The sequence below is a fragment of the Canis aureus genome, chromosome 1 (assembly GCF_053574225.1).
Source record: "Canis aureus isolate CA01 chromosome 1, VMU_Caureus_v.1.0, whole genome shotgun sequence".
In the NCBI taxonomy this organism is placed as follows: domain Eukaryota; kingdom Metazoa; phylum Chordata; class Mammalia; order Carnivora; family Canidae; genus Canis; species Canis aureus.
The window spans coordinates 96623019-96645655 of NC_135611.1; the positions used below are offsets into that span (position 1 = coordinate 96623019).

Consider the following 22637-nt stretch of genomic DNA (forward strand, 5'->3'; position numbering starts at 1 on the left):
CAGTAGAGTAGTCATGGCAAGAGGGGGGGTCTTACACAGGGGAAAGCAGTGGATTTTCTTCCCCTTGGGGTATTTACTTCACAGTTAAAAATCTTGTTAGCATTGTTGGGCAGGAAAGATGCAATGAGATAGGTCCAGGAGGTGGGTGTCCCTGAGCTGAGCATGTTTCAGGCACAGCCCATTGAGACCTACAGTGGCATCTGTGGCTCAGTCCTAGTGGGTTGTAAGCTTCACTTTCATTGTTAAGGGCCCTTGGCCTGAGCTGGGAGATTTATGGGTTCCAGATCCCTGGTGGAAGGAGTACAAGGTGAACCCCACTTGGTACTTCCCCTCAGGTTCCACCTAGCTCCACAACTGCTGGATGCAAAGATTTTGGGAAAATATCATCCCCACTGAACTTAGGGTTTCTCTCCAAGTGTAGCTAATAATACTGACAGAATTATTCATAATTTCTTTCTACTGTCTGCTAGCCCTTGAGGGGGTCAGTCCAGAGAAGTGGCTAATGAACTTTCTGCCTGATTTTGCCAGAATGTTGTCAAGCAGGTGCACTGTTCCTATCAGTGCCAGACCTAGCAGTGCCCATGCAAAGTGTCACCACCATTGAGCTTCACTTGTGGGGTGCAGGTCCTGGTCTGAGGCAAGAGAAGACAGTGTCCACCCAGGACCCTCAGGCACCAAGCACTGGCCCTTCCTCTGCTTTTTTGTTGTTGTTATTTTCCAGGCATTCAACTGATTAGATGTGGCCCACCCACACTGGGGAGGACGATCTGCTCTACAGAGCCCACTAATTCAAATGCTAATCTCTTCCTGAAACACCCTGGCAGATGCACCTGGAATCACATTTCATCCTGGCATCCTGTATGAGGTCAAGGTGACACATAAAATGAATATCACCAGGACTTTTCTTTCCTTCCATAGCTCAATCTCGGGGCCCCACCCATGTTCTGGGGGCTCGGAAACATTTCAGACTGCACGGGATTATTGAAAAATGCGGACCATGTTTTGGGCACCCCCGAGAGCATCTCCCATGGGGTAAGCAGTGTGAGGGCAGCTGAAGTGTCTTCATGAACCCTTGAATGTAAGGCTCTTTCAAGTGATTATTATTATTTAAAAAATATTTTATTTATTTCTTCATGAGAGACATGCAGGGAGAGGCAAAGACACAGGCAGAGGGAAAAGCAAGCTCCTGCAGGGAGCCAGATGTGGGACTTGATCCCAGGACCCCAGGATCATGGCCTGAGCCGAAGGCAGACGTTCAACCACTGAGCCACCCAGGCGTCCCTCAGGTGTTTATTTCTTCAGGTTAACATGCTCTTGTCTTGCAGAGGAAAGCTTTGGCTGTGGATGCTGTTGTCTGAAAGTGGGCTTCCCAGTGGGAAGTCAGAGTCTGCCTGTGGCTCTTCCTTCTTTGGTAAGTTCCTTCTGCAGTCACCATCGTCCTGGAGAACCTGTCTGGCAGGTGGAGGCAGGGACAGGAGATGCGGGGAAGGAAAGGCCACCTAGTAATACAAGCACGTGCTCTCCCTGCAGGAGGCTGGGGCTGGGGACGCTTCTGCCACCTGGAAGGGGAGCACCTTCGAATGTACAGCCAGCACTCTGCCCCCCTCATTCCCCTTCTGTATTTCATGTTTTTATGAAGCTCCAATCCTGTGCACTATCTAACTGATAAAGTGCAACCTGGCGGGTTTTCTCCTCTCTGATGGGTCTACACGTCACAATGCATGTTACTCTAGAAAGGATTTCTGCACTGCCCCCCCACAATCCTTGTGTTTCCGCTTTCACCCCATTTACTTCCTCTTCTGATAATGCTTTTAATGATGGGAGCTTGAATGGTTTCTCCAGATTCTTCCGTTCTTACGTGGTGGGTGGTCTGACGCTGCTTCAGTTGCTAGACTAAAGCCGGTATCCTTCTGCTGCTTTTCCTCGGAGGCCTTCCATCCGCTAGGTTTAGAAGGAAAGAGGCTTTCCAATCCTCCTGCGGCACCACCACCCTGCCCCTTAGCTCTCACTGTTGGCTTGGAAGTCAGAAACATACTCCAAACATGTTATTTTTCAGTCTGAAAACATAGCTCTCTAGAGTTGATCATTTTGTACTCTGGCTTGGGGTCAGCGGAGAAAAACAGTGGTGTCGCAGAGACAGGAGCCACGGTGGTTGTGAGTGACGGGAGGAGGCTTGGACAAGACGGGCACTGACCCGAGGACAGCAAGCCCACGCCCGCAAGAGGACAGCGGGACTCCTGCGTGAGAATGGGGCACATCCTGGGAATAGATCAGACCTGGCCATGCCCCTGAGACTGCATGGCCCTTGGAGTCGGGAGTGAATCACGTCCTGAAATTCAACCAGATTTCCAGCTGGAGGCCAGGTGAACCCGCGAACATAAACTCCCTCCCTCATTAAACACATCCATTGACTTTTGGGTTTGCTGGGTGAATTGACAAAATGGTGCTCTCTCGGGCTGGGGGTGGGGGGGGAATAACCTGCCCTGGAGCCTGCGAATACCACATAATAGCATGTGGCTAATGTGCGTTCGACAGCAGTAGTAATAGAGGGTTCTGTTAGCACCAGACCAAGAATACACCGGCTCGGAATGGGAGTTCTCCCCCGTGAAAGCCTCCTGGGACTGCCTGCCTCTGAGCGCGCCGCCCGGGCTTTATCCTCCTCCTGCGCTGACAACCGGTCACTTGTGGGACTGGATTGGCTGGTTTCTTCCGTTCTGGAGACAATATTAGCCATTTCAATGTGAAAGTACCCTTGAAACTGCCAGCCGTCGCCCGGCGGAGGAGTCCACACACGAGCGCCACCATCAGAGGAATGCACCGCCCACCGGAGCGAGCCCCAGGGACAGCGAGGACACGGTGCCCTACAAGTGCCCGGCAACAACAGATGGGGATCCTGCGGGCGCCATCCGAACCCGAGGAGCTGGGAGACGAGAGTGAGGTGCAAGCTGCATGATTCCACTCACAGAAAGTCAGGGGAGACCGTGTCCCGCTGTTAGAAGTCAGGGTGAGGGTGACCTGGGCGCGGTCATGTGGCCAGGCGGTGGCCTTCTGCGGGGCTGCAGCGTGGGATAAGCAGCACCGAGCGAGCCCCAACCACCTGAGAGCTTGGGAAATGTGTCTTAGATTTAAAAATAGGAAAAAGCGAGGGCTGGCTCTGTCGGGGTGGGGGGTGGGGGTGGTAAGCAAAGCAGAGCCGGAGAGGCCTTGGCCAGACACCACCTTCCTCCGCGCAGCCCTGCTTCTCTCCGGCCTGGGCTCTGGGCGGTGCCTCCTTCCCGCGGCTGCACGCGATGCGCTTGTGATACAGGAGAGCTCGGTTCTCGTCCCACGGAGGCGAAGACTGAGTCTCACGGGCGACAGCGAGCGATCAGAGCCGTAGAGGTTTACGGAGCAGAGATACAGAGAAAGCTCTCAGAAGTGAGAGGGGCCGGACAGGGCTGCCACTGGGGGCTTTTAGGGTCTGTCTTTTATAGGAAACTGACCAGGGAACTTGGTGAATTTCTTGTCCATATCAGGGTGGATTGTAAATATCATGTCTACATTTAGAACAAACATGGTGACCTTGGAACCATCATAATAACAAACAGGATGTTCTGGTAAATATCAAGGGCCAGGACCAGGTGTTCCCTTCACTCTGGTTAGTCTCTCCCCATATGCTATTTTGCTATAGCCAGGGTTTCCCTGAGCCTAGTCAGGGAGCCCATGGCCTTGAGATTCTTGGGCCATCTGGGTGTGAGCCGGGACTGCTGATAACCCCTTAATGACATATTTCTGTGATTACTTAGTAACCATTAAAGGGGGAGACTCCCTCACATTTTGGAGCTAGGGAGCCAGGTTTGTTTTTTTCTGTTTTTACTGACTTATCTTTGTCTTCTTGGGATGGGTAGCCCTTCTCTTTCCCTGCCTAGCCCTGTCTGCCCCTAACTCATTCCTATATCACTTGGGGACAGGCAGGGATGGCCAGCGTACACTGAGGTGGTGTCTCTGATTGCCCCCAAAGTGGGGTCATGGCTTTGAGGTCCCCAACACAAGGGGTATTTCCAACAGGATGACCCCAGATTGTCCAGAGCAATGAGCACCCCCAAGAGCATCTTGGCACTTGAAGCGGAAGATCCAGGGTTCTTCTAGAATATATGTTACTGTACAAAGAGAGCAGCATGTGAGAGGAAACGGAGGCATGAGGAGAAGCCCTGATCCCACGGCTCAGGGAGGAGAGACCTGGGGGTGGGAAATAAAGCTGGAAGCCAACCAGAGCCCAGGAAACAGGTTTCCTGCTGCAAACTTTTTGAGGTTTATATTCCAGTATTTGCTATTATTAGTAGTGGTGGTAGTAATAGTAAGTAGTAGTAGTTTGGTTCATGCAAAACTGATCCTCTTAAGAGGAAGCAATTCAATTTCCCTCTCAGAAACCCTTAAAAAAGAACCATGCTCCCCCAATAAAAGAAGACAAACCAATTCAAAACTCTCACTTCCTCATCCCTCTGCCGAATCTCAAGTAGCTTAAAGGAAAGGAAAAGAAAAAAAAACCCACCAAGACACACAGACCTATTTTAAGAATAGCAGGTATTTGCACATTGGTGCTTTGACTTATTTCTAGATCAGAAACGGGACGGCAGGTCCATGATCCCACCCCACCTGGCGCTCGCTCTGCACGGTGGCTGAGAAAAAACAGCTGTGGGTCCAGCAGAAAGGGCTGTTTCATCCTTCTCATGAATAAAATGCCAAGAATTGACTAATTTATAGCATCTACGTTGATGCTATATCCAGAGGCCAAGACTGGAGCTTAGCCCAGTCTTTTCTGGAAACGATCCCTTTGCAATCAGGAGGTCCACTTAAGGAAAATAAATGTGTGACTCGGCCCCCGGTGACATGCATCACCACTGCTATGTGTGACCTCCTTTGCTGAGACTTTATCTGGGAACCATGGACGGGAGTTCTGTTCCCATCCAGAGTGCGAGGGTGTATGAGTCCCTTTCTAGAATCAGAATGCCAGAATGAGTGTGTAGGATGGGATTTCATGGACACTCAAGTCTGGGGATTCCCCACAAGGAATCGAACAGTATTGGATCTGTTGATCTGTTAGCTGCACAGGGACAGGGTCACGGGCCCAGCAACCGTGCCACCAGGGTTGGCACCGGCCCTGCCCTCCTACACATTGACTTACAGTGCTTCCACAGATATGCTTCCCCTCGACAACATTTACCAAAGCTAAAAAGAGTGGAGAACCGCTGACCTCCCCGAGGTCTGTATTTCACAAACGAGAAAACCAGGGGACATGCCAATCACGGATTCCCAAACCAACAGGTGAGTGGAGCACCAAGGGCCGCCAAGCATTGGAGCAAAAACGGTTGCCGTGAGAAAGCAGCAGCCAGATTCAACCCATGGAAAAGGCAGTATGGCAGGTTGAAGTCTAACAGGTAGTTATACTTAGTATCTCAAAGGGATTGGCGACTGCGCACTATGCACAAACCAAGAAGAGGTTGGTATGAAAAAGAACCAAAGAACTTTGCACTTGAGGGAATAAACCATTAACGGAACCTCAGTTCTTAGGCTCGCCAGCTGGATAATGCGTTCCAGAGCTGGCTGAGGACTTCTCGCTGTATGAACAAGGAACTACATAGGACATAGACATAAAGACATAGGATGTAGACATGGGACAAGGACACAGGACGTAGACATAAGGACATAGGATGTAGACATAGAACAAGACCGAGGACATAGAAATAGGGACCTAAGGACAAAGAAACAAACATCAGAGAGAAGAGCTGCCATGGGAGGAGAGCTGGAAGTCTCATCGTGTATTTGCCAGGATTCGAGAAGAAGAAGAGTCTGGATGGAAAGGATCGAGTAAGGAAGAAAGGAGCGCTCGTGAGAACGTCGTCTGTCCTCGGCAGGGCCGGCCTCCCGCTGTGTGGCCTGCGGGCACGTGGGCCCTACGCTCTCAGGCGGGACCCGCTTGGTTAGATACGCTGAGGTCAGCATCTCGGGATCCTTAGTAATGTGATCGTTGAGTGTGTGTTCACGAGTGAGGTTCCTGGGATACTGGAGCACGCGCAAGAACAGAAGAATGTGCAGAACTGGTGTCCCCGGGTGTCACATGGCCTTGCAAACACAGCGCTCTGTGGACCCAGCATGTGGGGCGCTCCGAGGGACTCAAGGCAGGTACAGGGGCGCGTGGCACCCGGACAGTTGCGCAGGTGGACTGCTGGCAGCTCTTAGGAGCCACACTCTGTCCTTGAACTGGACATAGACAACGAGACACACACCATCCTGTCCTTCCTCACCCTGGAGGTCCCTGCGTCAGTGACTGCTTCCTCTGAAGTCATCAGAGCAGGAAGGGCGAAGAGACCCATCGCACTTTCTTCTTTGGTCCTTCTTCCCTCTCGGCAAGCTGAAGGCCGCACGCTGGTGGGATGTGCCCGGCTCGGGGCGCTCATGAATGGGGTGGGGGGGAGCGTCTCTGCTGCCTAGGGAAGGGTGCACGGACCAGCTGCGAAATGCAGACCACGCCTTCAGTGGCTCTTTGTACGTGCCGTGGAGGCTGGCCCTGCACACTATAAGGGTGAGAGCTGAGATTCACGCTAGGCCTTTAAAATGTTCGTCTTTCTGCGTCGGGGCTGGCATTCCATGACAAATGCACTGTGACATGTCGGGGAAGCCTGGTGGGGAAAGGCAAGTTTTCTACTTTGGAAGCTTTAAATACACAGTTGTCCTGCTTTTTTGAACGAGGGTCTCACGTCGAATTTTGCACGGAGTCCTGCAAATGAGGTGCGTGGCCCTGTTGTGAAGGCCTGGCAAATTCACACACAGCAGAACCAATCTTACAAATACCTGTTTTGGAATTCCAGAGGTAAAGAGGAGCTTTTGAGGTTTCCAGAGACAGAAGAGTCCGTTTACAAGAAATGGAAGGGACTGCAGCGAGGGTGGGCCGAGCGAGGGCGTCCTGTCACTGACAGCACTGAGCCACGTTGGGTGTGGGAGCTGGGGGGCCCCTCCCCAGGGCTCCCCAGGGGAAGCAGAGATGGTGGAGGAGTCAGCAGCCTGAGGGGGGAGTGGGCAGGCTGGTTGTGTCCCCCCTTCTGCCCCCCCAGGGGCATCGCCTAGGAGAACCGGCAGGGCAGGCTCTGGAGGGAGGCCAGGCTCTGGGACAGGTGGAGACGAAGCTCCTCTGCTGGGCTGTCCAGCTGGTGGGCCCAGCCTGATGACTTGTTGGGACACAGCACCCCAGTCTTCGGGCGCCTGGGCCCCACGGCTCAGGCCAGAGTGGAAGGGGCATGGGGAGGCCGTGACAGGCCTGGTCAGGACTGAGGGACACGCAGGCCGCCTGGGGGCACCAGGTTTCCAGTGTCTGAGGCAAGGCCAGGACTGTGTCTGTGTGCCCCGGATTCAAGAGCAGGTGGGCACCACATGCAGATACACACGCATTCACACTTACGTCTGTAGATATGAGGACAGACACACGCACACGTGCAGACACCCATAGGAATGGAAATGTCTCCTCTGGCTCTTCAAATGCCGACATGCATGATTTGCATGCAACCAACCAGCCAACCAACATCAGGGGTTGGCAAAGGACGCAGGGAGCCTGGGTCCTGCCACTCATCCCTCCCTCGGGTCCCCTGGCAGGGGTACTGATGAGCAAAGCCACCCTCGCCATCCAGAAGGAGGAACACCCGGCAACCGAGTGGGGGGTGTCTGAGCCTGGCCCTCACTCAGCGCCCGCTCACTGCCTGCGTCCAGCGACTCTACCCTCACAAGATGTGCAGCCCGATGTCCACCAAACATGCAGATGGGAGGGGACACTGCAGTCTAGGACTTGCGGAGCCAAGGGAGTGTCAGGGAGTGGACGGCAGCCGTGGAAGGAGGGGAGGGCGCAGGGCCACACAGGAGAGAGCAGCCAGGGCAGGCACATGGGGCACCCTCATGGGCAGGCTTGCAGGACAACTCCCGGCCAGACACCCCGGGACACTCAGGGTAACAGGACCTTGCATGGGTTTCCACGCTGCAGGAACGTTGGCTGCTTTCTGGATCTTCTGGGGGCGGGGCAGGGGGGCGGGGACCACGACCTACAGAGGTTTCCGAGTATTGAGCTGCAGGACGTTCGCTTGTCCGCTCAGCAGAACATGGTCCGGAAATGCTGATGCGAGCATGTGACACAGGCTGTGAAGTTAGGGGGCAGGTGCGTCTGGACCACCCCCTCCGTGGGGGAGCAGGTGAATCAGGTCTGCCCCCGGCCTCAGCCCGGTGCATGAGCCCTAACCGCAGACTCTCGTGCCACGCCGAACACGAGCGGAGGTTCCGAACCGCGTTTCCCTGCCTGTGGCCGGGAATGTTGCTGGGAAGTAAAATGGTTGGAACTCAGTTCTCGTTGGGGGTCGCTTGGAATGCAGCACAGAGGGGCGCCGGAGGGTAGGCGGGGCTGGAGACAAGACACATTTGGGGGCTCTGTCCCTGCTGTGTGTCTCAGTGGTGCACCCCTGACTGCCGCTACTTAGCTGCAAGGAGGCGAGCAGATATGCAGAAAAACATAGCTTTTCAACAGCCACTCTTCTCGACCTTTCTCAAATCTTTTCCTGGGGGTTCAGGGTGGATCGGCCGTGGCCTTGCTTTCTGTCTGGGAATCCAGAGAAGGCAGGAGCTGGCCTGGCACTGGGATTCGGGGCAGGTGCAGAGGGCCCGGGCAGCCGCTGCTCGTGAGGCCCACTGTGACCATCCATCCATCCATCCATTCCCCTGTTGTAGGGTGCCTCAGGTTTGGGGAACATAGTTGCCTCCCCTGGAAAGCAGGGTGTATCGGACCTGGAGCCCCTCATGCTCCTGCTTGAGGCCCCACGTTCAGAAAGGGCTGGTCCTCCATATGGTGTTGACCGCGGGGTCACAGTCTGTGCTTCCAGATGTGCCCTTCGTCAGGGCCTGGACTGCTCAAGTCCCATTAGGTGCCCCAGTATTTCTGAGGTCCTGGTGGCTTTCTCCAGGCACATGGAATGTGTCTTTCGGTTTCCTTGGGGCTCCAGGCAGGAAACCACCAGGCCTGGACGAGGGGCTCTTCCGGCTCAAACATGCAGCATCCGCACTCACAGTGAGCACATGGCCAGGACCGGCTGGCAGGAGTGAACATGTGCCGGGCCGCTCTTTAACAAGAGGGGATAAAGAAACCTTTCAAATCCCCTTTACTGGCCAACATCTAATGGCAAAGATTAGCAATTGCTTCCCCGAATCCAGTAGCCAGCTGCCAGCTGCTTACTTTGAAAATAAATCACTGACTACGGTCTTTTCACCCCTGTCGCCATGTGATTTCCAGGAGGGGATCCAGTTGGCGGCTTTCACACGTGTGTGCAAGTAAGGCCTAGTCTGGATGCATGGCCAGGACTGGAGGGCCGCTGCCCGGGTGTCGGCTGCCCCCCAGTGGGCGCTCGGGGAGGGACACCACAAGCCATGGTCAGACCAGCCAGCCTTCCCCTTCCCCTTGTCTCCCTCGCCTTCCGCCTCCTGGAAGAGGCTCAGCCCCTGAAATGAAGCCCTGCAGAGGCAGCTCCCATTGCAGGGACCAAGGTTTCTCATTGCAGGGGGGCTGCTGCCCACTCTCGGGCACCACCCTGGGGAATGGCCTGGCACAGGGGGACTCAGCTCCAGGACTCAGGGTCACTCTGCTCCATCCCAGAAGGCAAGCCCCCTCCCCGCCAGGATCTCGGGAATAAGGCTCACCTGGAGGCTGTGACTTTTCCCTGCTCCTTCCTCCAGCCCATTAGGTCCCAATAGCAAGGCCCCAGCCCTTGGCCTAACCAAGTTGTCCCCTGGTGGCTTCAGAGGGACCCACCTGCCAGGCGGGTGCCATCGCTGAGCGTGGTCACTGTGCAGAGCCGCCACCTGAACCTGGATGGACAGGCTGGCTGGGGGGGGGCGGGCAGGGACGGGCGGGCTCTGGGTGGAGGGACTGAGGGTCCCACTCGGGCTCCCTTCCTGCCTTGTGCCCCCATCGGTCTTTGCAGACAGCATCCCATCCCGCCCCCCCCACCGGGTGCCCACAGGCGCAGGTGCAGGGATTCCAATTGGTTTACCTGCCAGGGCAGGGAGAGCATGGTGTCCTACAATGAGGTGGGAACGCCATTCTACAAGCCACAGATGGGACCCTGAGATCATGACCTGAGCTGAAGGCAGATGCTTCACTGACTGAGCCACCCGGACACCCCTGTCTTCTGTAGTTCTCTGTCTCTGTCTCACACACGCAGAGGGTCTTTGACCTCCAGTGCCTTCAGGTCGTATCACGTAGGAGGGGCTGGCTGCAGGGCGGGGGCTGCACCCCAGGGCCTGCAGGTGGGGTGAGAATGAACAATCTCCGGTTTCTGGGGCCCTGCGGGTCAGAGGGCAAAGGTGGAGCACACTGACCAGGCCGGGCACAATTGCTCCACGGACCTGGCTGGACACACCCACGCAGAGACCATGACGACACCAGGGGACATGGCCGTGGGAGGAGTTGGCTGTCCATCTGGTCATTACTCTTTTGTCCAGGCCTCCACCTGGATAATTAGTCCTGTCTTTAAATGGGCCCGTGTGTGTGGGCCAGACCCAAGGAAGCAGGAGGAAGCATCCTGGATTCCAGCAGACCCCCCTCCTCATCCAGGTCACTGTGGCACCTGCCTCCACTCTGTTGGCTGCACCTGCACCGCTGTCCCCTGCTGGCTGAAGGTGGATTGTGCCCGCCGGGGTCCAGTCAGGGCCATCTGGCTGTGAAAGGGTGTCTCTAGCTTGTGAAACACAAGTGTTGAAAGATCAAAGCCTTCAAGGGCCTCCAGTTCTCTGGCCATGAGCACCCGGGACCCACCCGGGGTGTCCTGGAGGGCAGGGCCAACCTGTCCTGCCAGAACTTTCTAGCTGACAGTCATAAGCAACAACCCCTGGTGAAAATGCATTTATTCACACAAGTGGAATCATGTCAGAGGTGGGCTGGATCACAGACTTTCTGAGCAGAGATCAGCCCCCGTGGAGGGGGAACAGAACATGCAGGATATGGTGACTGCACTGGGACCACCCGGGACCCCCATAGGGAGCACTTACAGTGGCCAGCAGCCCTGGTCTGCACAGGTGGGGATGCCTCTGCCAGTTCTGAGGGCAAGTGAGGAGACAGGGGTAGGACGGGGTGGCAGGGTAGGGACAGGCGTCCTGGCCTGCCTGGCCCCCGACACACGCCCCAGCACGCAGCACGGTGCCTTGAGGCTGCCTGGCACTGGGCATTGGGATGCAGGGGTGGGCAGGATCCTTGCGGCTTGGTGCTCCATCCCCACCCCCCTGACCCAGACCCTGACCCAGACCCTGACCCTGACCCCAACCCTGACGCCCTCCAGGCTCGGGGGCTCTATAGGAACAAGGTCATTTCTTCAGTTTGCTCAGGCTGCTGGAAGCCCCCACGTGTGGGAGACAGTCAGGGGGACAGACCAGACCCCCTCAGTGTCCAACTGTTGGGCAACAGCTCTCAGTATCTAAATGCATGTGCCTCTGAGCGCCCGGCACTGTGCATACTCGCCGCCACGCGGGGCGCATGTGAGTGAAGTGCCGTGGGTACTGGGGTCTTCAGAAGGAACCTCCAGGCAGGTGGTTCTCTGGGAGGCTGACCCTGAGAGGGAGGGTAGGAGCGGGCGCTGACGGCGAGGGCCGTGGGCCCACTTGCATGGGGAGCACGCACAAGAAGGTGTGCAGCAGAGCTGTCCCCGGTGGGCCGACGCAGTCAGGCCCGCACAGCCCCATCTCCGTGAGGGGCCCTCACGCACCAGACGAGTCCAGGGCCCTGGGAACCTACGATCCAGCCTCTAGGCCCTGGGATAACCACAGGGGGTGGTGGTGGGGGAGCTGGAGAGACGGTGTGTGGGTGGAGGGGCCTTCTGAGACCCTGATGAGGACTATGGACCAGGGCTCAGCCTTGGGGAGCGGACAGGACGGGGTAGGGACACAGACAGAACTCACACTAGCGCGTGGGCATGGCCCTGCAGGTGACTTCTGTTCCTTGTTTTGGGCATTTCCCATCTGCCTCCGTGCCCGCCACCGACACTCAATTCCACCCTTGCCCTGTCCCCCTGTCCTGTCTTCCTCCCTCCTCACCACCTCTCTTTCTCCCTGTCCGTCTGTCTGTCTTTCTAATAATACTCAGGTTCTCACTCTCCTGTTGGCCGTTGGCAGAGACGATTCACCAGGAAGCTAATACAAAGATCTCGGTGCTCAGGGTTGGAAAGGGCTGCTCCGAGGTCCTGGGAGAGGACCTAATAATGCAGGCGTGTTGTGTAAATAAGATTTCCTGGAGGACGTTGCTGCTATAAACAAACCGTGGAAGGAGTCATGACGTCTTCCGACAATGGATGGATAAAGAAGACGTGGCCTGTATGTACGACGGAATATGACTCAGGCAGCAGAAAGGATGAATACCCCGCATTTACATCTACGCGGATGGAACTGGAGGGTGTGATGCTGAGTGAAATAAGTCAATTGGAGAAGGACAGTTATCATATGGTTTCACTCATAAGCTGAATATAAGAAATAGTGAAAGGGATTATAGGGGAAAGGAGAGAAAATGAGTGGGAAAAATTAGAGAGGGAGACAAAGCATGAGAGACTCCTAACTCTGGGAAATGAGCAAGGGGTAGTGGAAGTGGAGGGGGGTGGGGAGTTGGGGTGACTGGGTGACGGGCACTGAGGGGGGCACTTGACGGCATGAGCACTGGGTGTTATACTATGTGTTGGCAAATTTAACGCCAATAAAAAAAAATATAAAAAAGAAAAAAAAAAAGATTTCCCAGAGGAAGATACTGTATCTGCCACCTCTCAAGATGGCTGTCTCCTTCCCCTCCATGGTTCCCGGGGCAGCACTGCTAAGATTCTGAAAAGGAAAGATGTGCTGGGGGTGTGGACCCCTAGGCCCTGGGGTACAGACTGCCCGGCCCTGGATGCAGAGCACCTGATCCCTGAGGTGCAGAGCACCTGAGCTCTAAGGTGCAGACCACCCGGCCCTGGGGTGCAGAGTGCCTGAGCCCTGAGGTGCAGAGTGCCTGGCCCTGGGGTGCGGATCACCTGGCCATGGGGTGCAGACCGTCCGGCCCTGGGGTGCAGGCTGCCTGAGCTCTAGGGTGCAGACTGCCCAGCCCTGGGGTGCTGAGTGCCTGAGTCCTGGGGTGCAGAGCACCTGGCCCTGGGGTACAGACCACTGGGACTTGGGGAGGAGACTGCCTGAGCCCTGGGGCCGCGTCTACCTGGCCTCCTGCATCTCCAGCTTCTGCCAGCTGCAGGGTGCAGCCAGACCACCGCCCACTTTCCTGAGCACCTGGCTCAGGATGGGCAGGTGGCACGCGTCCTTGTGGACGTGCAGGAGGAATGCGGTGGCCACGTGCAGAGCCGCCCTCGTGACTGTGGACATTCCCTCAGGGTGTGAGCAGGGACGTTCTCACCTGGCATCGAGAGCCCCCTGGAGGCCACACACCTGGCCCGACACAAGTTACACAATCATAGGTGCACCGTGTTCCTGCTTTTCTTTTCCCGTGGAAATTGCAAAGAATGGAATCTACCAGAATTCCCATTCTCATGAGCCAAACCTGCAGCCGTGCCACACTCAGGGCCGTCTGTCGGGGAGGCGCACACTGTCTGTCTCCGCAGGGGCCGGGCCCTGCCTTAGCTCCGCGCGTACCTGCAGCCGGCTCTGGTGGCTCCTGTGGAAGGGGCTTTCTCAGAGCTGGCTCTGCCATCCTGTGCGCGCTTCAGACTCCGCGGCCTGCCCCTGCCCCGGCCTCTGGGGAAGCCGTCGGAGATCCTCAGTCCCTGCTCAGGGGAGTCTTTCACATGAGGCTCCCAGGACTGGTGGAGGGCTCCGGGAGATGTTTGTGAGAGCATGGCTTCAGGTACAAATTACCGTGGCCTTTGTTCCCTGCCGGGCATCCCCACACCATCCAGGGGCACGGGTGCTGGTTGTGGCATTCGAGGCTGGTGTCTCCTGGATTCTTCTCCCGAGCAAGGCCCAGGTCCCAGAGGTTCCTTGATGTCATTTTGGGCTGAGCATAGTTATGATGCCTTCTCCCCTGAGGGTTTACCCCTCTTTGTCAGACTTTGAGCTTTCCATGCTATACCTTTCCCTGTTCTTCCACAAAATGTTGGAACCTAAGTCACCGACAGTGATGAGGTTTAACAGTGAAAACTAGCGATTTCTAGTCCAATTTCTATCAGTCAAGAGAACCCAAGACCCTTATTCATTGCTGACCTGTGGTGGAACTGCTGCGGGCCTCACTCGAGGACCCAGCATAAAAATGCTGGGTCAGCACCACTTGGCTTCCAACAGAGAAGCCAACCTGCTGGAACTCAGGTCTGGCTGTGACCCTCACCATCCTGCCCCATATCCCTGGTGGCTCTGTGTGCCCCAGGTCAGAGCCCCAAGAAGCAGGGTGGGGAGTCACCTACCTCTTGGTGCCTCTGTGTAGACCGTCAAGTCCTATGGCCTGGGCCCCACCTGGACCAGCAAGGCCATGCTCTAGGAATAGAGCCTGGGTGCCTGCACTCTTAAGATTCCATTTAAGATTCTACGGGGCAGTCAGGCCTAAGAGCCAGGGCTGTGAGATAAAAGATCTGGGTCAGCCTCTTTTCTGAATCATGGCCTCTTATTTGTAAAATGAGGAATTAATAATGACAGCTGTCTCAAAACTTGGTTGTTTTCAGACCTCAAATAAACCTGAAAACACTCTGCCAGCTGTGGAATGTACAAAGGAAAGATCTGTGACAGAGTCCACCACACGGCATCCATGGGTCCAGGGTCTCAAACCAGCTCACGGTCGGCATGTGTGGGCAATGCTCGGGCCTTCACACCCTGTGTGCTGTTTTGAGCACAAAGCCCCCTGCTTGCAGGTGTGCCGGTGGTCAGAACCTGGCCCACCTGCTGAAGGGCATCAGGTAGGCATCCCTGCTTCTGACCCCCGAGCGCTCCGCTGGGTGCTTTCCGGAAGCTGAGAGTGGAGAGAGTGTAGACTGTGGCATCCACAGATTCTAAGGCCACTCTCAAGTGCCGTGGACGAGGAGGGGGTGGCTGCTTTCTCTCCTGGTGAAGCTTCCAGGATCCACTGGAGGCCTAGGGCTCAGGTCCAGCCCTGGGAGGCATCCCTGCCTGTCAGCCAGCAGTGCAGGGAGTGCCTCTGGGACCCGGTGGCCTCAGGGGAGCATGTGGGGGATGCAGTATTTGTCGTAAAGCCTGCTCTTCCAGTTAAGCTGGTTTCTCTGGGCCAGGAGGGCTGGTCCTTGTAGGGAAAGTCCAATTCCTGCAGGTGTGCAGAGAACGGCCCCCTGTCTGGGCCTCTGCGTCCCACACCCACACCGTCCCTGGAGCCAGAGAGGGCGGTCAGCATCTGAGCGGCACAGGGGAGGCAGCCCTTTCATAGGAAGACCTGCCTGGGGGAGGGTTACCTCTGCAGGGTGGGGTGCATGCCCCGTTCTGCATGTGCTGGACTGACCTGGGGGCACAGGGACAAAGGGGGTTCACAGCAGAAAGTGATGGTCACGTTGAAAGGGGTCCTAATATGGACCACCATAGGCTTAGGAAGAGAAAGACAGTGCTTAACACAGTCTCATACACGCACGCACACACACACTCGTTTGTGTGCATGTACTCGCCCACGCACATGAGCACACACATGCTCGTACACACACGTCCACATACACACAGTCCTGAGGGAGCAGTGCAGAAGGACGGGGGCCCCACTGGCCAACTGGGGTTTGCAGACAGCGACCAGCAGAAGCAGGGAGTCTGAAGGGAAGGAGGCGGGATGCGGGTGCCCATCACAACAGCCACCTCCAGGGAGGACCTCACTGCAGAATGTGAAGGGATGGGTTGTGTTACCCCTTTTAATGGGAGACCGTCCCCGAGTGGACAAATGTGTAAATGCTTAGGAGGCAGACATAAGTCCATCGAAATGGCTACATGTTCACTGCTGCTGTTACCAGCAAGGCTTCCCTTTGGGGGAATCTTCCTAGTCTGAGTCGGTGTGGATGCTGTGTGTGTGTGTGTGTGTGTGTGTGAGTGTGTGTGTGAGTGTGTGTGCGTGTGTGGCTTTCTGCCTGGACTCTCCTGCCCTGTGTGTGCTCCACATGGTACCAACTTGAAGAGCGAGCATCTGGCTTCTTCTTTCTGCAGGGAGAAAGGTGGGGAGCCTGCTTATGGGGCGGTGCGGGTCCCGTGGCTGTGACGGCGGCCCGGATGACAGCGTGCGGCTTGGAGGCCTGCGCAGGTGGCAGCTGTGGGAGCACGGCCAGCGTCCAGAAGTCTGCCCCACCAGACCCTCCCGTACGTGGGCGCTGTCTGTGGATTTCCAGGGGTGCCATGTGATGGGAAATCAGGGCCTGGGTGCAGGTGGCTCGCCTCCTCTATGAAAATCACTGTCTTTCTGGCACAGCCACGTGGTAAAGGCCCCAACTTAGCCAAACGGTCCCCCACCCTGTCCCCTGTGTGCGAGGCTGCGGCCTCCTCCCCTCTGCCCTGTGTCCGGGAGGGAAGGTCCCCCTCCCCTGCAGCCAGGCCCGAGCGGGGAAGGTTTGCAGCCCCGGGTCGCCGGGTCCCAGCGTGCTCAGCGGCATCCTCAGTGGCTTACAGAAATATGTGATGTCGCCTGGAACCAGTACCACACACTAGCTCTTTATTTTTATGAACGAGGAAGAGCTGCTTATGAACAATATGCATTTTCCATTCATTGTTCCACAGTTTAATGACATGGAAAACTGAGTCATCTCGAGACCTCAAAGACTGCCAGGCATAGCATCTTGTGACTCATGGCTTTGGTCAAATAACGCCTAGCTAAACAAATAGCTCCTGGAACCGTCCCCGGCCGAGCGGCATGTGGGCAGAGAGCGTCACCTGGTCATCCGACGCCCTGCAAGGGGGCAGGGACCAGCAGCCTTCCCCACCCCCACCTGCCAGAGAGACAGACGGTCGTCAGACAAGCACAGACCTGTGGAATCCGCTCGGGGTGTGCAGGGCATCCGGGCGGATGTTACTGGATTGGGAGGCGGCTGTTCCAGAAAAGTGGTTTTTATTTTTTCCTCCTTTAGGCTAATTCTGCAAAACTCTAAAATCATAAGTGGCCCACGAAAGAGCTCTTAAGCAGTGAAACACCAAGTTATGTGCCCTGGGCAGCCCAGGTGTCTCGACATGCTACCATTTCTTCTTCTTCCTTTTTTTATTTGAAGACATGATTGATTGTTATGTGTCCTGGGGGGTGTGCATGTGTGTAGATGTGAGAGAGAGAGAGAGAGAGAGAGAGTGAATACGGTGTGTAAACAACCAACATTTGAGATCAGGACCGGGCTGGTTCTTCAGCAGCTAGGACAGCTAACTGCCTCCCCCACTGACACCCGGGACAGAATTACCTCCGTACCCACGGCCTGTGTCCCCCGATCTGTGCGGGGCTGTGGTCAGAGAAGCCGGGGAAACATTGAGCTGGCGAGAATGCATGAGGTGGTGTCTATTAGGTTACTCCTCCAGTCCGAGTGGGCTACGGGCTCCCGGGGCCCTTCCCGGGGCAGGAGTGACCCTGGCTGCCCAAACTGCTCCGTTGGGGCAAGTGCCGGCTGCACCACACAGACTCACAGGTGCGGGTCGGCCCCTCGGGGGCCACGCCAGGGGGAAGGGGCTGAAGTAGGGCTGGGGCGCCGCCTCTGTCTGGCTCACATCACCGGGGAAAATGCAGAGACTCCGGAGGGCCCGCTGTCCCTGGCCGCCCATGGCCACAAGCAGTGCCCAGGAGAAGCACGACGCAGGAGCCGCCAGCACCGTCCATCCCTACTAGGACAGCACACGCACAGCAGGACCCATTCCTACTTTTGAAAAGGCGTCTGCCTTCCCTGAACCGAGGGTGCGTTTACGGACCTGGGCATGACAGGTGCGAGCCCCAAGGCCCCCCTGGCCCGAGCTCACTCAGCCACACAGCTGCCTCGCATCCCGGCTGTGGCTCCTGCCCCTTCCCTGGTGTCGAAGGCTCAAGGTCAAGGTCCCTGGCTTCCTGAGCTCCCACCCCGCTGGCCTGCGGGTCCCCACGCGGTGAGGCCTCCCCCGACATTTTCAGAGCTGGGCCCCTGGTCTCTGCGTCTGCACTCACGAGTGTCGGCACAAGGTGGTGGGTGAGCCTCCCCCGCGTGCAGGGGACCCACCCCTGGCTGGTGCTGGGGATCAGCCGACTGTATTGCTCTGCAGCTTCCAGAGCAACAGGTGCGTTCTGTGTTGACCCCATCTCATGCTGTCCTGGTGTCAGCGTTGCTGAGGGAGTATGAGGTCAGCCCACTCCAAACCTCTGCCTGTGTTGGCAGGAGGCCCATCAGTGGGACCCCAAGGGAGGCTGGGGGCCTAGAGAGGCACCGACCCTTGACCTGTGGTCCCAGGCCTCAGGCGACGGCAGAGAAGTGAGAACAGCCAGCAGTGCATCCCCTGTCCCCCCCACCCCAGCAGGACTCCTGCCTCACACTGGCACTTAGGAGGTCCCTGGGGGTGAGGCCCAGCACATGTGGTGTGTGGGCTCCTGTGCTATGCGTGTCTGTGGCATGTGTGTGTGCACCTGTGACATGCAGGAACGTGTGTCGTGTGTATATTTCCATGCTGTGTGTCCGTGGTATGTGAGTGAGACTGGGTGACCCCCTTAAAACAGCTGGAGAGGGGGGTGTGATCTAGAACTCCTCCACTCCCCACAGAGCCCCGTAAGCTGTCCTCACAGAGAACAGGAAAGCCCACAACCCCCAGCCGGGCTTTGGCACTTGCCAGGATCTGTGGGATCATCATGCCCCCCCTTCCCTGGGGGTATGAGGCAGGTTGTGAGGTCCTCCTCGGGCAGACCCTCCCACCCCGCCCAGGAACAGGGGTGACGGCCAGCCAGGGCCCTCCTCGGCACGACTTTGCACAACAGAAGCTCACGGACCTGCTCCCAGGGATCTGTGTGCATCCAGCTTTTTAGGACTCACCTGGGCACCCAACACTAAAAATAAACAAAAAAAAAAAACCACACCTCGCATTTAATGATGCTGTTTAACACTGTTTATTTGACGGTGAGACCTACAGCATTCTAGTAACACCCATGAAAATCATCACAAAGCTACTTTAAAAACTTTTATTTAAAAAAAATCATAGTTAAAAAAAATGTGGTTCTTCGAAACGGTGGTGCGTGCTCTGTGGGAGGGAGTGGGGGAGCCCCAAGGACGCAGCGGTCACCCCCGTGCACGGACACCGAGGCAGAGCCGCGGTCGCTGGGCTGGGGTCAGTGGGAAGCCGCCGTCCAACAGGAAAGCCAAGGCCCGTGACAGCCCCTGAAACAGTCCCTGTGACTGTCACCACAGCAGGGATCACCGCTGTGTTCCGGGAGCCTCCAGGCCCACGGTGGGGACATGGTGTCTGTGGCATCGGCACTGATTGGTTCTGGCCTGAGTGGCGCATCCGTTGGCTGAACGAGGAGTGGGCAGTGGCCCGGGCGCCGGGGGGCGTGGGGGGCAGAGAACCGTCGGGTGGGCGGTGAGCGTGGGAGGTCCAGCCCTGGCCAGCGCCCCGTGAGGATCCTGACCTCGCAGACGTCGCCCGTTCACACCGCGGAGCCTCCCGTGGGCGGCCTCAGCCAGAGACACGGCCCGGCGGCAGCAGGAAGCCATTCAGAACACGGCCTCTTGCTCGGCTGTCACCGGTGCTTTGTCCCAACCCTTCCGCGGGGCACGACTCCAGCAAATCTACATACAGCCTGGCCGCAGAGATCCGGTCACTCACCTTTTTAGCTTCAGGGACTCCGAGTGTATGTTGCCACTGTTTTGAGTACGTGCTCGGCAGCCAGGGCTTCCTATTCAGCAAAACGATTAAACTGCCAGGGAGCATGACCCCGAAAGGTCTGGGTGGGTTCTAAACGCTTCTTCCCACCAGTTTGATGAGTGGCTCAGGTCCCCTTCTGGCTCAGCAAGGGTGCCAGCTTCTGCCTCTCCCCCCGCCGGCCCCCGGGGTGCGAGGAGGGACCAGGTGTCTCCCCACAGCATGGACGTGCACATTACGATGTCCAAGGACCGCCCAAGTTTGTGGGGTCAGGGACCTCAGGACGACGGCTGATTCTTTCAAACTGGCGTTCGTGGGCCAAGGGCACGTATGAGCTCACTCGCTACTCGAGGGCTCACGCCCCCTAGAAGACCAGCACAGGACTCCCAGGCATGTGGCTTTGCCCCAAAGTCCACTCGGGCATGCTCGTGGTGAGGCGCCGGGTCTGTGGCTCTATGATGGATAGAAACAAGCTTAGGAAACTCATCCATGGTGGCCGTGGCCACTGGGCTGTCCCCTTCACCCCCACACCATGAACACAGAGAGTCGGGGGGTTGGCGGCACTGTCTCTCCAGGACACGGAGCCGGGGCCTCCCCAAGGAGAGGACAGCCCGCTGCACGGTGCCATCTGTCCTTGCTCAGGCCTGAGGGGACAGACGGCCCCTCTCCACCACCTCCATGCAAGCCCTGACCGGGGAGGGTGGGCTGGGCGGAGGCCCTCAGCGGGGAGGCACACCAGGTCAGCTCACGCCGACGGCCCCATCTTCCACGTGGAGGGGCGTCTTGAGTCTCTGGAGGCACAGAGCGAAGGCGCGACCCGCACCTGTACTCCCCGTGAACTGGCCCCACGCTTAGAAATCCTGCTGGTCCAGCCTGAATTTTTTTTTTTCTTTTTCTTTTTCTTTTTTAAAACCTCAAAGCACTTTCATCGCCAGGAAAGCTGTCCTGTGGCAGGACTCCATCTTCAGACCTGCTGGAGCCACGTTCTGGAGGCAGCCGAGCCCCCGTCTGCTCCCCTCCCGTCCACTGCAGGCGGCGTGGGTGCCCGGGACACCTCCAGGCAGCGGGACGTCGGGAGGCAGACACACAGCCCGAAGGGAATCAACCTGCCAGGGCAACCGCACACACAGGGGACACAGAGCCGTCCACGGGTCCCTGGGGCCTGGGGTCTGTCTGTCTGCCCAGGCTGTCGGGGGAGGGCGAGTTCCAGGACAGGCTCTGGGGGCAACAGTCAAGGGGCATGCTGTGCGCAAGGCTGGCTCTCCTGTCGGCACAGAGAGGGGGCCGCTCTCAAAATCTGTATGCTGGGCGGGCTGTGCTGTGACGGCTCCCCTCACCCCTGGCAGCCACGGAGGGTGTGGGGCCGTTAGTTCACCACGTCGTAGTAATAATTGCGCAGCCGCAGCTCCACGGCTTCGAACCCCGGCCTGCGATCCACCCTGCAAAGGGAAGAGGTGCATTAGCGCTGGTGTTTGCGCTGCTCTGGGATCCAGCCCCCCAGCCCCTAAGAGGGCAGCGGGTGCCAACTGCCATGCCCCCTGCAGGCACCTGCTGGCCCTGCTCCCCACACCGGGCGACCAGAAGCCCCCGCAGAACAGAGTCAGGCCCACCCGACCTGCAGGGCCCAACCTGCACACAACGGGATCACCACGTGATGCACTTCGGTCTTCACCTTGGGAGATGTTTTGCTCTCAAAGCTAGGAGCTCTGACCCGCCCAGTTTGGAGACTCTCTCCTGCTGATCCAGCAAAATAGAAAGCACCTAAACATACCTACTGGGTCAGTGGGCCCCAGGCCCGTATTTCAAGTTGGACTCCGACTCTTGTTAAAAATGGATGGGCACAATTTGAACTCCCCCCTCACCTTGACAGGATAGCTCCGTATCTTCTGAAAACGTGCTGTTGATATGGGATTGTATTAAACTCAAAACCTGGGATGCCTAGGGGCTCAGTGGGTGAGCATCTGCCTTTGGCTCAGGTCATCATCCCGGGGTCCTGGGATCGAGTCCCACTTCGAGCTCCCCACAGGGAGCCTGCTTCTCCCTCTGCCTGTGTCTCTGCCTCTCTTTGTGAGTCTCTCATGAATAAATAAATAAAATCTTAAAAAAAAACCCCACAAATCTCAAAACTTGCCACGGCAGATGCAGAGGTGGGCCCCCTATTACAACACTCAGCACAGCAAGGCGGTACTTTATGTCACTGTTGGGGGCAGGTCACGACCTAAGCAATGATGTGCAAACATTTCTAACAATTCGTAACTTCTGAATGAGCTTGTATGGACTTCTCCGCTTGCTCCCCCATGACGGGACCGGCTGGAAGCAAGTATGTCTTAAAATTGTGAGAACCTACTCAGGCGTGGAAGCTATTTTGCTGACATTATGGGATTTGGGGCTTTCCTGCTAGTGGGTAGAGTTGCCCAGTAAGTGAAACAGAACTTGGGGTTCCACGAGGTGCCGCATGCACATTCAGACTGTGATTTCCAGAGGTGGAAGGCCCAGCACGGGTCTGGTAGGGCAGCCCAGGGGGCCAGGCTCACCGGGACCCAGAATCACTTACCACTGGGAGGAAGCTCTGTTTCTACAGAACCAAACTGGGTTTTGTCAAATGGCATCAAAATAAATGGTTTCACCTACAGCTTTCAGGAGCTCCCGAAATCCAGGATGAACTGCAGGACTTTGTCAGGGGTCTGTGGTCATGGCAGGGGACGCGGGCCACCCCAGGCTTCAGGGTGGGGGCTGTGACTCTGGCCACCAAGCTGTGATCAAGGAGGGTGGGGTGGTGGCCATGCCCTGTGCAGGAGCCTGGGTGGGACCCATGTCGACCCAGACGGACAGCCTCCCTCCTTTTACACAGA

At 57.0% G+C, this 22637-nt stretch overlaps 1 protein-coding gene across 4 annotated transcripts in view; it reads right to left on the reverse strand.

Annotated features, from left to right (window-relative positions):
- Positions 1 to 19017: 19017 nt before the first annotated feature.
- SYK (spleen associated tyrosine kinase) overlaps positions 19018 to 22637 on the reverse strand; it is an 83619-nt gene continuing 79999 nt past the window's right edge. For all 4 annotated transcript variants that reach the window (XM_077910162.1, XM_077910134.1, XM_077910152.1 and 1 more), the window contains one exon: positions 19018 to 21224. In XM_077910162.1, the coding sequence (XP_077766288.1) occupies positions 21152 to 21224 (73 nt within the window). In that variant the 3' untranslated portion in view covers positions 19018 to 21151. The remainder of the gene's footprint in view (positions 21225 to 22637) is intronic.